Source organism: Gambusia affinis, linkage group LG08 (genome assembly GCF_019740435.1).
Source record: "Gambusia affinis linkage group LG08, SWU_Gaff_1.0, whole genome shotgun sequence".
NCBI lineage: Eukaryota > Metazoa > Chordata > Actinopteri > Cyprinodontiformes > Poeciliidae > Gambusia > Gambusia affinis.
Genome location: NC_057875.1, coordinates 827,933 through 844,063, shown reverse-complemented (window position 1 = coordinate 844,063; position 16,131 = coordinate 827,933). Strand labels below are relative to the sequence as shown.

The 16,131-nt window shown below is 43.0% G+C and overlaps 1 protein-coding gene across 1 annotated transcript; it reads right to left on the bottom strand.

Moving 5' to 3' along the window:
• Positions 1–86: 86 nt before the first annotated feature.
• On the bottom strand, positions 87–16,077 carry zgc:173742 (DNA topoisomerase I, mitochondrial). Its single transcript, XM_044123873.1, has 20 exons — positions 15,918–16,077; positions 15,554–15,682; positions 12,853–12,901; positions 12,725–12,759; positions 11,690–11,800; positions 11,532–11,619; positions 11,283–11,410; positions 11,090–11,205; positions 10,579–10,700; positions 9,179–9,301; positions 8,901–9,088; positions 8,264–8,408; positions 7,464–7,607; positions 7,192–7,377; positions 4,806–4,874; positions 3,250–3,364; positions 2,311–2,438; positions 1,690–1,790; positions 1,186–1,335; positions 87–440 (listed from the first exon to the last, which is right to left on the bottom strand). The coding sequence occupies exons 2-20, from the start codon at positions 15,667–15,669 to the stop codon at positions 338–340; spliced, it is 2,217 nt and encodes a 738-aa protein (XP_043979808.1). The 5' UTR covers positions 15,670–15,682; positions 15,918–16,077; the 3' UTR covers positions 87–337.
• Positions 16,078–16,131: the final 54 nt, after the last annotated feature.

Below are 16,131 nucleotides of genomic sequence, written 5' to 3'. Positions count from 1 at the left end.
CTGTTCAGATCATGTCCCAGGATTAATTTATTGAAAAACAGAAACAAAGGAAATGAGACTCCATCTCCAAAAACGACATTACAACATTTTAAAAATTCAGGCTTCTGACGAACTTTATTTACATTTTTCTTTCAAATCGTGAGACTTGAGATTAATTCAAATCAAATGTACAACAATCAACCAACAGCAGTTATTGAAATTAAGTGCCAAAAGCAAACAAATCAGCATTAACGCAACATTGAGGCAAAGCTTGATCACTTCACATCTACAGCGCAACAAACCAGAAACAGGATGATAAAGTACTGAATCTTAATAAAGTAATGGGTCCGGTTCCGGGTCAGAACTCGAAGTCGGCCTCCGTCATGTCGATGGCCCAGGCGAACTTCTCCCTCTGGGTTTTATTGTAGATCTTTTCTATGGGTACGTCCATGTTCTTACACCTGAGCCCACAGAAAACCGTAAAACACAAAATGTCCAAACAGAAATAAACTGTTTCTGAGCAAAGGAAGTCTAAGTGGCTTTATTTTCAACCTGTGGTTTGTCCCGGCCCGTTTCTCCAGAACCAAACCTGATTTATTTAAAACATCGAGACCGAGACGCTCGTGATAAAAAACATTCGATTAAAAAGTTCTCCATAAGAAACCTGAAGGGATTGTCTTTGACTAAAGAATCAGTTTATTCCGTCCAGAAATGTTTTCGTGTCGATGCTTTTCATTACATTTTGTTGCTTTAATTTCCAAGAACGCAGGAACAGAAACATCTGGAGATTTAATTAAAATGATGCAGATGTTTTCAACAGACTTCATTTAAAATGACTTTTCTACAAAATAACTCCTTTGTGTCATTAAAATATTGAAATATTAGATAGTTGAATAAAAAAATGAAATAAAATTGTGTTTTTGGAGCCCAGAGAGCAAAACTAAGTTAAAGTTTTGGCGCCACTGACCCAGATGACACATTTATGGAGAATTTTTTGTTTTCTGAATGAGTCGACATTTGACTTGGAAAAAGTTCTGAAATTTTGATTTTTGTGTTTCAAAATTAAACTACCAAAAAATTCCATTTTCTATTTTTTTTAATAGTTAGAAGCTGATGAATCACTTTAAGGCAGAAGAACTGAACTGAACCAGAAGGTTTAACACTGAAAGCTTCAGCAGAACCAGAACCGAGTCGGTTTTTGCTCACCAGGCCACGCTGATCCGCGGGTCCAGGTAGTTGAGCTTGGAGGTACCGAGGGCGATCTGCTTGTTCTCCTCTCTGTCCGTCGCCTGGAGCTCCATCTTCAGCAGCTGGTCCTCACAGCGCTTCACCGCCGCCGCCTTCCTGTCCACCATGCTGGCGCCAAACAGGACAAACCTCACACACTGCTAACGCTAATGCTAACGCCGTTAGCAGTCTGTCAGTGCTGCTCACACTGAAGCCAAACAGCAACAAGATGCTAATGCTAACGCCGTTAGCGGTCTGTCAGTGCTGCTCACACTGAAGCCAAACAGCAACAAGATGCTAATGCTAACGCCGTTAGCGGTCTGTCAGTGTTGGACTAACTGACTCTAAAATCACTAAAACAGGTTTTTCTGCATCCTGAGGAGAAAATGTTTTAAACATCTGAATGATGCTGATAAAGTGTAAAACAGTCCAATAATAGTTAAAATATCAATAATAATGATGATAACGTTTCAGTGTTTCCACCTCTGCAGCTTGCTGTCCGCGCTGCCTTTGGTTTTCATTTCCTTCTTGGCCAGTTTCAGCTCCGTCTTGGCTAGAGCCAGCTGCTCCTTTCTAGCAACAATCTGGGGAGGGGGGACAGGAACATTTCTCATAACCAGAGAATAACACATTATAGCAGTGCCTAAAAATCATGGATGTTAGCAGAACGCTGGCTGGGCTCTGATCCATTTAAATGGTAGTTTAATGGTTCCCATTTTATTAGTTGGAACAGATTGAATTAATTTTTTTCCCCAATGTAAAAATAAAACATTAAAAATGCACTAAGTTAAGTTTTCATAAATTTTTATAAAATAGTCACATGGATGCCACCATGTTGGTTACACTGATGCATTCTGGGTAGATGATGTATGCTAAGTGCTACAAAGCAATTAAATCAAAAACAAGGTGTAGGTAGGAGAAACAACATTCAGTCCAACATGTTCTAGTCGAGGATTCCTCTAAAGTCATTTGAGCGGCACCGGCTGTTTCCCTCCATCTGGACCGACCCGTTTCCCCCAGAGGGATCCTCTCTCTAACCAATCAGGTCGCAGCATTAATCCTGGACGCCGTCAGAGCGACTCCGATTGGCCGGGCTGAGCTCACCTTGGAGTGCAGGTTGGCCATCGACTGTTCGAAGGTTTTTGGCGGCGACCGCTGGTGGTTGCAGAGAATAGCGACGGCTCTGTTGGCTCTGTTGTAGGACAGCAGCTTCTCCGCCACGTTGTCAGACTCTGCAGGAGGAACAAGATTTACAATCAACTGCAGGATGAAACTCTTATAAATGTTTGACATGGAATTCAAACCGCCTCCATGTTGTGACAGTTTACAAGACACAATCTGAACAGATCGACTTCCTCCCTGAACAGCTACTGCCGTCTGAAGAAATGAACCAAAAACAACCAATCAGAGCCAGGAGGAGCTTAGCGCTGTCAATCAATCTCATATACTTGCTGCTAAATGTGCTAAGGGTGGAGAAACTACTTCCCATCCAGGGAAACCGTTTATCTGCCGTCATCATCGGTGGCTATGCTAACTAAGGTTAGCAGAGAGCAGGGGATGGAGCAGCACCAGACAGAGTGGTGACTGACAGCGATAAGACCCACCTCCAGGCTCTGATTGGTTGTTTCAACGTAACACTGAGAGAAGCGGAGAAGCTTGATTTAGTTTTTTTCAGATTATGTCTCAAACTGACGGTGACAGGATGAGGCAGATGTGTAAAAATATTTTTATAAAAGTTTCATCAACCTGCAGTTTTAAACATGATGCAGCAGCTTCACCTCACTAACACATGGAAGCAGCTCTGAACTGTTCTGCATCTTTTTATTTGTATAGAGTTGAACATCCCCCCCTGCGTCAGTGTGAGTATCGGCTCCAGAAATGAGACGCCCGACTCTGTGACGGCGGTGATGGAGCCGGGTCGAGGTTCTGGCAGCAGAGACAATCTGCTGCTGGCTGACGCTCAGATATCTGGGAGAAGCTAAAGTTAGCGGTCTCAGGTGTGGCGGTCTGAGCGGCGGCGGCCGGTCAGACGGAGCTGCTTACTGTTGGTGAGCTGCTGCAGCTGCTGCTGCAGGGTGATGGAGGCGTTGTACGTCCTGAACACCTTGGCAGTCAGGCCTGGCATCAGAGAGCTCAGGTGTTTGTTCAGGAGGGCCGTCTGGGAGGAGCAAACAGGCAGCAGGTCAAACACACACACACACACACACACACACACACACACACACACACAGCGTTGTGGAAACCATTACACTCTCAGCCACCAGGTGGCAGTGTGGTCACACGCTGCTGCAGGGAAACAAACCAGATTCAGAAAACTTTGATCTGCAGGCTGAAAATTTTCCGTGTTAGTTTTTAGTTTAAGTAACCAAAAGAAATCATGACTGAATAAAAAGGAGCAGAAAGTACAAACTTATATCACAAAGAGAACATGAGCAGTTTGACTATTAAAATCCAACCTGATAATCCTTTACCTGATTTAAACACAGCATTTAACTTTTATATTATTTAGATGACAAATGTTTAGATTTATTTAGATTTGATGACAAATGTTCATCAATGACACCATTAAATGAGTGAAGAAGAGGAAGCGGAGAGGAAGATTATAATATTACAAATACGCCACAAAAAGAAATAACCATAAACTAAAATGAACTCAAAAACTGATTCATTAGTTTTAAGAACAATTTTGTTTTATTTATAGTTTCAGTAATTTGTGTTTTTATTTTATTTATTGTGTTTTATTTTGATGATTAAAACGTTTAGTGAACACAATTACATTTCATTGTTAACTTGTATTATTACATCATCATGTTGGTAGAAAATGGTCTGAACAAAAACATTATTATTTATCATCCAGCAACATTTATTGTGACAGACCTAACTACGTCTAACCTCTGACCCTTCCACTCGCCTGTAGCTGGACCAGTTACCGGTCCGGACCAGTTACCGGTCTGGACCAGTTACCGGTCCAGTCTGCAGCCCACGGTGGTTTTGTGTGGAACTTCGTCTCTCCAGTGATTCCTGTAAATTTTCCCACAGTTTCATTTTATCTGCCAGTTCCATCCGCTGCCTCTTTTGAAACTCTGTTGCTGCTTTCAGTCTCTTTCGCTCTAATATTCTCGCTCTTCTTTTCCTGTTGCTTCGCTTAAGCCCTTTCATCTCTGCACACCAACAGCTCTTCCTCATTCAATCTCATCTCCTGCACCTGGCAATTTACTCCCTGCTTTTGCTTTACCACAGTTTTTTGTCCATAGGAAATAGAAAATGTAATTCTATTTTGCTTTCTCCATTTTCTCTTTACACACCTCAAAAGTTTCTGATGTGTTTTACACGGCGCCATCAGACCCAAAGTTCAAAGTGTTCTTATCACAAAACCTGCAATTATTCCCAGCAGGACAGATTCTTCACCAGGTCACTGGTTCCATCACTGGTGTAGCAGCTGTTAGCATTTAGCTGCCATTAGCATCCATTAGCATTTAGCTGCCGTTAGCGTGTAGCAGCCAGTTTAATCAATGTTTACCAGCTGTTAGCACTTAGCAGCCGTTAGCATTTAGCAGCAGTTCTGAAAGCGACAGCTGGAACCGGAAGCAGAAACTCACATTTAGACGGTCGAAGAGATCGTCTTCAGGATCCTTGTTCTCCATGAAAAGCTTAATATTCTTGAAAACCTGAAAACATAAAACAATAAATGAGTCTGAACCATTAATTGACTAGAGAGGTTATGGAAAAAACTGAAAACATGTCTGAAGTTTTCTATATCTTGTGTGGTTAAAAAAATGAAAAAGAAACAAAATGAAAAGCCAACAACTGAACGATCGAAAAAAACAAAAGAGAAATGAAACAAAAAAGGAATGAAGTTGCTGGTTCTCTTCCAGCTGTCCAACATGAAGCCTTGAATAAAAACGAAACTCGTCCAAAGATTCACCACAAAGAGCTCAGATCAGAAATAAAATAACTCCAATTATTATAAATATCTTCTGAGCAGTTGGAGAAAACTTTTGGTTTTTGTCTGTTGTTACCTGATGGAGACGTCGCTTCACTGCTGATCAATATGTATTCAGCTGATCAATATGTATTCAGCTGATCAATATGTATTCAGCTGGTCCATTCTCAGACATTCAGTACAATCAGTTATTGTCGGATCATTTTTCATCCCATTGTTACTGGTCCATAAATTACTGCAGACTTCCTGCTGCATCCGTTTTATTATTTCACACTGTTGGAACCTCTTCGCCCTCCAGTCACAACAGTTACACCTCGTCTCCATTTGACCTCTTATGGACGTTAAATGCAGTTTGTCTGTTTAAGCATCTTTCCCTCCTGATGGGCCGGTCGACCCGGTTCTACTGGAACCAGAACTCCATCCTCTGCTCCACCTCCAGCTGCTGTGGTTCTCTTTCTGTCTGCTGAGTCGAGTGGTTTTAATGTTTTGCCTGTTTGCTGCATTAGTTTAAAGGTTTTAAAGCTAAATAAGTGAGAAATTGAAATTCCATCATTTGATTCTTGTTCCATTTTATTCCAAGTGACATTTAGCAGCAATCACACTGATTTGCCAGGGAATTGATGATGCTAAAATATGCAGAGACTAATTAATTCTAGCTAATGTGATGCTTTTGAATGCACTCATTTGAATAATTATATGTTCTGCCAAGAAACAAAACACTTTGGCTGTCAGGTGTTAACATTCCTTCCCATCTCTGGAACAGACGATAACGCGGGTCGACACCGGAGGAGAGGTTACACATTTACATTTATGCAACATGCAGACGCTCACAGACCACTGCTGCTTTAAGGTTCCAATTCAATCTAAAAATGACACAAATGCATCTTTATTTTCTCTGTTGGAGCTCAAAAATCACGACTCTCAGTAAAACATTAAGGACAAGTAACTAAAGCTGCAGAAAAAGATCTTTCCCAAAACTCTACTAGAGACAAAATGCCAATGTAAGTAGAAATGGAGAGTTTTTTATTGAATTTGCTGCACACCTGCATCTGTTTTAACAAGTAAAGAATCTAAAAGCCATTAAATCATGAATGCCTCATGTCACTTCATTCACTCTTTCAGTTCAGTGATTTTGCTTCTTCTTCCTTCCTGGAGGAGAAACTCGATGGAAACAGCAGCAAACGGCTGGAAACATCTGGATGATGTCACATCAAACTGGAGTTTAAAACTTTAATCAATAATAATTAGGGATGGAAATAATGATTATTTTAGTTACTGATTGATCATTATCCTGACGAGCCATTGATTAACTGGATTTATTTTTAATTGGTACATTCTGTTAGGTCTTTTTTAATATAATGTTAAACATTAAAGATAAAACAACTATTTACTAAAAACAGCAGCAGCATTCCTTCAGTGAACAGCTGATCATTTGTAGAAAAGGATCTGCAGCTAAAAAACTGTTACTAATTGATCATTTTGATTGATTATTGGCCAAAAGATGCTGAATTGGATTTTATTTTACAGAATCTGAAGCAGGTGAAGCTAAAACTTCTGAGTAAAACAGATTCACAGAAAAATAAAGTTGTGAATCTGTAGTTTTGGCTTCATTACGAATCTGACAGTTTGTTCCTCCAAACGGCTTTTTATAGTTAATAACTAATCAATTACTAAATTAGCTGATTATCTGAACAATTGATTAATCATGATGGGTCTTATTAATCCTTTCAGCTCTAATAATAACAAGAAAAGGCTTTTAAAATCATTTCTGCTCTGTTGATTCTTAGTGGAATCAGTAACTGAGTTCAGGTGAAATTGTGTTTAATTTGTAAATATCTGGAATTAATTCCTCACACTAATGAAAAACCAGAGGGATCATTTCCCCCCCCGGCGGGCCGTTGCTGTTTGTGCGTCAGATATACGGTTGTACCAGAAATGAGCGATTAAAAAGGTTCCAGTCAGAAGTTTTGGCCCTGATCTAAAATAATGACCCGAACTGAAACGGACGGACATAAAACCTGCACCATGTTTTGTTTCTGTACCTTCTTGATGACCGGCACCTTGTTGTAGTAGCGGATGGAGTCTTTCCCCAGGAAGTCGAACTCCACCACGCACTCGTTGCCGTCCAGCTCGTCGTGGAGCGTGATGTGCTCGACGCGCAGCGAGCAGCAGCCGACCGTGTCCGCCGTCTCGCCCTCCTCCTTCTCGTTTCCCGCTCTCAGGGCGAGCTGCGGCACGGAAACACGTGGGTCAGCTCAGACACATTGAACAGAACCGCGGCGCACAGAGCAGAGCCCGGCTGCGACCCAAACACCTTGTCTATGAAGTACAGGGCCACGGCTCTCTGCCGCGCCACCATCTGCTTGGACTTGAGGTCGTGGAGGTAACCGTCCCGGATGCTGTCCACGAATGACCTGAGCTTCCGAGCAACCTCGTATTTCTCCCAGTCCTTCTCTCCCTGCGGGTCAGATTGGAGACAGAACGATCCCACATTTACAATATTCTGCAGATAATCATATCAAAATGCAGATTGAAACTAAAACCAGAAGGAAGAAGTTTTCCTCTGGAACGACGGATCAAACGGGGAACAGGTTCATTCACTCAACCTGGATGATCCACACATAAAATTAAAATCTGGTAAAATACTGAGCAGCATTTTAAAGGGGCACAAAGCGTCTCTGGAAGCAGACAGGTCATTCACAACCTCAGCCCTCTTTACCCCGACACCACTAAATACAATACAATAAAACCGGTCGCCTTCAGAATTAGTCCATTAAAGTCCAAGTTAAATCTCAGCCAATACTCTGGAGGAGCTGCAGAGACACATGGCTCAGGTGGCAGAATCCCTCAGGATAACTGTTAGCATAGCCGTGAACTCCATCAATCTGACCTTTATGGCAGGAAGGAAGTCATCAATAAACAGAACTCCTATTGGCCAGAAACCAGGAAGCGTCACAGCGAATCCACTGGAGGCAAGTTTAAAGTTTAGAGGTGAAACACCAACTACAGTCCCTACAGACTACAGACTACAGACCGCCGTCCCTACAGACTACAGACCGCCGTCCCTACAGACCGCCGTCCCTACAGACTACAGACCGCCGTCCCTCTGGATACCTTCAGTTTGGAGTTGGCGTTGAGCATAATGTATTTAATGGATCCCTGGACGTTCTCGGTCCAGCTGGCCAGCCACGTCACGGTGTTGTCGTGCCGTACTTCCTTCCAGCGGTGACCAGCAGGGGGCGCAGGTGGCTCGGTGTCTCTGCAGAAACAGAATCAGGAGTCAGGAGAGAAGCTGCAGGGCTTCTGGGTAATTAGGGGGAAATAAATATTCATCCACACCAGTTTAAGGGAAATAAAGACCCAAAAGTTCCACTAAAATAACTTCAATGTTTTCTGGGCTGAAACAATTAATTAAATTAATGGTGACTAATCAGGCTGTTACATGTAGCATTAATATTAGACACATTCTAGTTTTCCTGCTGTTGATAAGAGGAGCGGCCATATTGACACAAACACGGTCTTATAAGTCGTCACTAGGAGAAGTTAGAATGGCTCCCAGTTTCCCAGTGGAGAGTCCGACTTTCTGAGTAGAACTGAAACGCAGGAATACACTGGAAATGAGAGGAAGTTCAGTTTCCAGTATTCACTCCCTGGAAGCCTCAGGGAGTGAATACTTTCCAGATCAAACCTTTTTCCTGACCATCCTGGTTTTTAAGTTTGCAGGTCTCACCTGACAACACCTCCCACTCACTTGCTGCAGTTGATGATGACATCTTCCGGTTGGATCCGTTTCTTCAGCATTCCCTGCTTGGGATGCTCTCCTCTCCCTCGGAACAGACCCGGAGGCTCCAACTTAAAATTCCCGATGCGTTCTCTGTGGCTATCCAGCAGGCAGTAGCCATATTTATCCACGATCTTCTGATTGGCATCTTTCTGAGCCTACGGCAGACACACAGCACAGACGGAGCGTCGCTTACAGGTGGAAACCGGCGGCGGCGTTCCCAGAGGAGGGAGCAGGCGGAGCGTTACCTGCTTCTCCTCTTTGCTCAGAGCCTTCCTGGCTTCCACCTTGTCTTTATGCAAGGCGTGGAGTTCTTTGAAGTCACACTTCTCCAGATCTGTGATCACTAACCGCTCCTGATGGGTCATCTCCTAACAGACGACAAACCAGTTAACAAGAAACTGGGATTTCACACCTGAACTGGACTCAGACTGATGAAACTATTAACACATTAAATGATTCTATAACTGATGGTGATGCATAAAGTGCTGCTGAGCTGCATGGGAAAGTATTGAGCTGCACCTTCAGCTTTATACACGACGGTCGTTCTGAATGGACCCGCAGTTCCGACCCAGAGGTTCTGTCCATGTTCTCCCTGCCGTCCCATTATGTTTCAGGTTAGAGTTATGGCTTATAAACATGTTTGCTACATTTTATGCACCACATCATCCTCAGATGATCAGATTTCACCGCCTCAGTCCTTCCTGTTTTAGCTCCTTTCAGGATGAGCCGTTTTAGGGTCTCTGTCTCTTTTATGCAAATAAGCTGCAGCTGGCCACGCCCCCAACTCAATGCCTGCATCCTGTACACCTAAAAATAACAGCATGCAGTTCAACAACGGTACATCTTTGGCCCTAAGTCCGACCCAGACCCAGAAGAGGATCCTCCTGAACATCCAGGATGCAGCAGCTCCACCTGGGTTGCTAGGTAACGAGGTTGGACACCAAAAACATGAACTTATTGCCAGAAAACGGCTGGATGGTGTTTTTATTGCCAAGACCGTTTCTGGAAGAAGTAGAGACACAAACGGAAGAACAAAAACCTGCAAAAAGTGAATTTTTAAAATCAAAGATCCCCTTCAAAGTGACGAGGTTTGGTGGCGAGACGGACGGACGGCGCCAGAACTCCTGGTGATGTATGATGATGGACGGACGGACGGACTTGGTGCTGAATCAGCTGAACGTCTTTACACTCCAACAGGCTTCACACTCATTATTAAAGCTGCTGCAGGTCAACACAGGCCAACAAAACGAGCCCAGAAGGCTCAGCCCATCGTTAACGATCGATAAACCCGTCCAGTCACCAAACCTGAACTGGATCTGAACCGATCAGATATCAATAAAACAAACAGCAGTCAGTCAGTCAGGCTGACTGGCGGTGGGCTCTGGGGGCAGCGGAGCGCGGTCGGCTTTTCTGGCTGTAATAAAACATCCTAATTGGATTTGTTCATATGCAGGGAAGCTAGTTGTCTGGATTAGCATATCAATGCTTTCACATAAATCGTATTTTCAAGAGCATTGAGCACTAAGCGCCGCAAAATTAATTCTGCATGATGTGCTTTGAGGCTCGGTTTCCTCTACAGAGAGGATATTTCCACACACACACACACACACACACACAGCCAATGGAAACGCCGGTCTGGTTCTACCTTCCTCCAGTCTCTGAAGAAGTTCTCACGAAACACCTTCTTGGTCGTGTATTCGTGGTCCAACATCTGGGCAAAGAAAAGCGCCACCTCCTCTGCTGCCAGGCTCAGCTTCATCTTCTGACCTGCACACAAACACAGACGTCACCTGGACGCCTCACCTGGACGCCGTCCAGCTGCAGAGCGCCGGGACGACTCCGTCACATCCAGCAGCTTTCAGAAACTTTCTACAGACTCTGAACACAACTTGAGGAGTTCTGGGATTTTTAGACAAAATATGTTTTTCTTTTTTTATTATTTTAAACAATAATAATTTTATAGTTTTAGCTTAATTCCTTGTCTGAGTATGCCGTTTCAGCAAAAGGCCTTATACATTTAATGATTATTGATTTCTCTAATAGATTAATGTGATTAATCGTTAATTCACTGATTCTATTGGTTCTGCAGTGAGAAGCTCCTGCTGCTGCCACCTACTGGCAGCTGATGATCAGAACCAGAATAAAACCGAACTGACCGTTGTAGAAGAAGTTAACGTTGTCGGGAAGAGGCTCGTACTCCGGAGGGAAGTAAGGTCCGTTGTGCTCCAAGGACTTCCATTTCACTCCGTCTTTGTACCGCTCTTCCTCCCACCTGACAGGAAGCAGCGAGATGAAACCAGGAGGAGACGAGCGACAGCAGGACCAGCAGGACGGCGTTTCCTTTCCTACCATCTCCAGCGGCTCTGCTCCTCCTCTTCCTTCTGCTTCATCTTCAGCATTTTGGCTTCTTCGATCTCCTCCTTTGACTTCCTGGGTTTTTTGGTGGCTGGCTGATCTCCTTCCTCTTTCTTGACCGTCTGGTGGAGAGAAACGTTTAAGATGTGGATGAAGCCGCCCCGCTGTGACCAGAACGTCCTGGCGGGCGGCTCAGCGTTCAGCCGGTCCAGGAGGACGACGCCAGCGGAGATGAAGGTTTACCTTTCTGGGTTTCTTCTTGGATTCATTTTTCTGAGTTTCTTCTTCACTTGCTTCTTCATCACTGAGGGGTTTGATTCCTCTCTCTGGGCTGCAGGGATGTGAGAGGAGAAAGTCAGAGTAAAAAAAGCTTCAGTGTGATGAGAATCAGACGGACGTACATGGATGCAGCTGCTTCCTCTATCGGCTCGTCTTTCACACGTTTCCTTTTCAATCCTTTCTTCTTCTTCTTCTCAGTCAAGTCGTCCTGCAGCTCGAGTTTCACCAAATCACTGATTGCAGAGAAACAGCAGCGTTTATTTCACAAACAGCCTAAATTATGTTTTACCTCCGAGTTAAAAATGAAACATTATGTGGCGCGCCGTGGTGGCGTAGGGGACAGCGGCCGTCACGGTTCGATTCCCGGACCCGGCAACATTTACCGCATGTCTTCCCCCCTCCCTTTCCTGTCAGCCTGCTGTCACATAAGGGACACTAGAGCCCACAAAAGACCCCCTGGGGGGTAAAATAAAACAAACCATTATTAATATTTTAGCCTTTGGTTTCACACAACAACCTGCATTCTGCAATAGTTATTGTTTAACCCCATCTGTGATTATTTTGATTGCACTCAGACCGTAGCTAGCTTACAGTTTTATCACATTTTAATACATTTGATATTTTATAACAAATTCCAGCTTCATGACTGCTTTAATTCAGACTTCAGTAGAAATTAAATGTCAGAAAAGAGAAACAATAAGAAAACAATCATTTACTTCTCACTCTGATAGTTAATCATGATAGCAGCCCCAGTAATTAATATATAATTATAACTTTTAAAGAGGAAAAAACAATAATCACATGATGGAAGCTTGTAAATTTCTCAGCTACGAAAAACATAATTAAACTCAACAGTTTTAATTTAGTTCGTTAAGATCAGAGAGTGACTCATGATGAGAAGAGATGTCATGGAAATATGTCCAGAGTATCATCAATCCCAGAATAAAGAACTACAGGAGTCTGACTGATGCAGCGTCCTGCTCAGGACCCAACGGCCAGGAACTCATTTATTACCTCCTGACGAATCCTTCCTCTGCACCGCCTTACGTTCATTCTTAGACAGAGATTGGCTCGTTATAAAGAAGATAAAAAGTCTCTGTCTGCAGTCACTAAGCATCTAAAGGAGGAGGAAACGGATCACACATCAGGATGCTCACCTGGAGCTGCTGACCGGCTCCAGGATTTCCATGACCTGTGAGGAAGACGAAGCGTTAGAGGTCAGCGGATGGAAACGAGTCGACATGAAAACTCCTCCATGCAGGCGCCGACTGAAAGGAGGGTTTACCTTCTTAGGAGACCCGTCATTGTTCTTCTTCTCTTTGGACTTTGTTGACCTTGAATAACAGAAAGTTGAGACAAAAGGAGAATGTGAGAAAAGACAAATACAGTTTAAACAACGTTTAGGGTGACAGAGCCTCTAAGGCAGAAACAATCAGAAGCTTTTATTCAAACTTTTATGTCGTTTATTCAGATCTAAAGCGGACCTGGGGATTCTGACCGCTTCCCGAGTGTGTCCTGGTCAAAACTACAAACCAAACATGTGCGACCATCCAAATATGCTGCTTTTATTTTGAAGGAGAACTTCCAGTTCTGAGCACAGCGGTCTCCCTCTCACTGCCACACGAGCAGCTCTGGAAACATTTCAGCCACCTGGAAGATGCAGACGTTCTCTGGTCTGAGTGTTCGGTTTGAACATCGGAAGCAGAGCGCTGCTGGTTCTGCGGGTCACTTTGGGCTCGTGAACCGTCACACTGAAGTCCGACTGCAGTCGCATTTAATGAGTAGCATGAACAACAAAAACATCATAATTCATGAAAAGAGGATAAAGAAATTGCAATAGATGTGCTGACGTAGCCTCAGCTACCTGGCTCTGATGCTAACCTGCTGGGTTTGGACCTCGTCAGTGACGGTCAGAACCTGATGGTTCTCTGGGTCAGTCTACGGTTCAGTTCTGGGGTGTTTTTCCCTCTAGTTTGATCCAGACCATCCAAGGAGCTTCAGGTCAATTTATTTTGGTTTTCTGCTGCATAAATCAAAGGATTTTGAGCTGCAAATAGTTTTTGGTCGATGCCTGACTGCCGTCTCTAATTTACTCAGGCGGTTTTGGGACTTGTGGCCCCGTTAACTAGCAGGGTCTCAGCGGATTAACACCGGCTCCACGCAGGGCGACGTGACAGGAGCTGCACACACTCCCAGCTGGATTCATTATTCTTCTTCTGTAGTTTTTTAAAGCTAAGCTCAGACAGAACCAGGATCAGAGGCGTGAACTTTATTTACCGCCCCGTCAGACAGCCTGCTTTTTATTGTACAGCCATCTACAGGTGTCTGTTCATCCCTTCAATCTCATCAATTACACCAGCCAATGACGGATCGCTCCACTCTCATTTGTCTGCTCACATATGCATGCTAATAAACGCGTCTGATACCAAAGTAAATTAATTTATTCAGATGAGGAGGGAGCGTTTACTGTACGATGTGTAATGAATGCCACCGGCCCTCCTGACACATTCTCTCTCTCTCACACTTGAGTCATTCATTTAGTCTCACACACACACACACACACACACACACACACAGTCATAAATTATCTTATTTATCATCGGTTGAAGTACCGAGCCGCCAGAGTTAATTTGTCTCTCCATCTGAGCAGCATGAAAGGCTGAGCTGAGCGTTGATGTGAGTCGGGTCTAATGGTGGACAACGATTCAACACAGGCAAGGCATCCTTTACTTTGCTACCAGCAGCCATTTCCATTAAAATTGTTATGCAAATCTTAATCAAACTTTTAAAATGTCACAAAAAAGAAAATATGAATTTGGTCTGCTGGTTTGGAGAGAATCCACCAAGACACGCAGAGCGCAATTTCATCAGGTGTTATGTTGATGCTGCGCATGGCTGTAATAAACAGGAAGTAGAGCCTGGAAGCTAGCATGAACTGAAACAGGAGAGTTTGGTGTATCTGGTAAGGCAGGGAGAGTTTCCAACATCAACTAATTTACACACAAATGTCACAATTTGCACAGAAACATAAAGACAGAACACTTAAGGATCATTTTAGACATTTTATCTGCAAAAAAAGGTTCATTTGAAGTTTAGTTTCTAAAACCCCAAATCAAAAGGTAATAAAAAGTTTATTTTCCAACAGGTAAATCTGAAATAATTGGAATTTACATACAAAACATACTTTTGTCACTAATTTCAGAAAGAGAAAGAAAATTTTAGAAATATTTCCAGCCACTGTTAAAATTTTGATGATTAAGGAATAACTTTTAAAAAATCTAATTCAGAGGTTTGAGCCTGAACCGGGTCAGTCTGGGTCAGAAGGACAATAATGAGGAAGACAGCTTACTGGACATTCAGCACTGAAATAAAATATTTAACGGTTTCTATTCTTATGTACTCAGCCCTCCAGGAGACATGGGAACATTTTTTCTTTGTTCCCTATCAATGATCTATTGATCAGTTCATGCGGCATAATTTAATCCCTTCTTACGGTGGCCGCCGTACTTTCTGCCTTAATACCATCTGTCTTAAAGAAAAAGATATAAAACTTCAGATATTTCACATTAAAGCAGAAAGTACGGCGGCCACCGTAAGAAGGGCTTACAGTAACTATTCTATGCCGCATGAACTGATCAGTATTGCGAGGGAACGCAAAAGTATTTTTTTCCTTTGAGGGCTCCGTACTTATGTACGAGAAAAACCTGTATTGTCGCATTTTGATTGAATAAAGAGAACCAGAGCACAATTAAATATTTCTGAAGCAATACGTATAACAATTTTAGACGTTTTTGAACGTTTTGTTGTGCATACTCTGTTTTCCGCTAGAGCTTTTGGCATTTTTTACGTAAACTCTAGGCAAAAATTACATCAGAATTTCGGATTATAAAATGCTGCAACTCTTAATTTTTAACCTAAATAAATCAGGAGCAGAAACAGTTTGAGTTAAATAATTGTGAAAACGTTGTTCAGGTAAACACACACACCTTTTCTTTGTCAGATCTCCACCGGAACCGGCATTCTCACGGTCACTCAACCGTTTCAGCTTCGTCCCTTTCTGCTTCAACTTTGCATCTCCTTTAGCGTCGCTTTCTCTTCCCATTTTACCACAGTGTCTGACAGAGAACATTTACAGATTAGCTTTGTAACAAAAATACATCTAAATATACAAGAATATTTAAACACACACCCAAAATAAGCAGATTAATTATCTATATTAGCTAAATTTGACAATTAGCTTCCAAGATGTAGCCACTTAAAACAATTGACTGGAATTTACCAAATAAACAGATGACCACAAATGTATTTTACTGCCAACCAGAAATAAATTCACAGAGTTAATTCACTCACCGTTTGGCAGATTGACAAAAATAGGGTAATATAGTCTATTTTCCGCGTAAAACACGAACTTTAAATCAGCTTTTCCTCTGACGGTTAACCATGCAGGCGGCAGCCCCAGCTGAACTCTGATTGGCCCGTTTGAGTGGCGGTCAACTGCCATACCTGCGTGTGAACACTGGGGGAAGCTAGAGGGCTCAAGGTGAGAACCGGAAGGGGCGGGAGG

Bases quoted from the DNA above. Each gene is read 5' to 3' on its own strand.
- zgc:173742 (XM_044123873.1), bottom strand. From the start codon at position 15,669: ATGGGAAGAGAAAGCGACGCTAAAGGAGATGCAAAGTTGAAGCAGAAA. The intron at 11,206-11,282 runs GTAGGAAAGGAA...GCTTCCTGTCAG, and splicing joins GAGCAGAGCCGCTGGAGATG to GTGGGAGGAAGAGCGGTACA. The intron at 7,608-8,263 runs GTATCCAGAGGG...TCTGACCCGCAG, and splicing joins ACGCCAACTCCAAACTGAAG to GGAGAGAAGGACTGGGAGAA.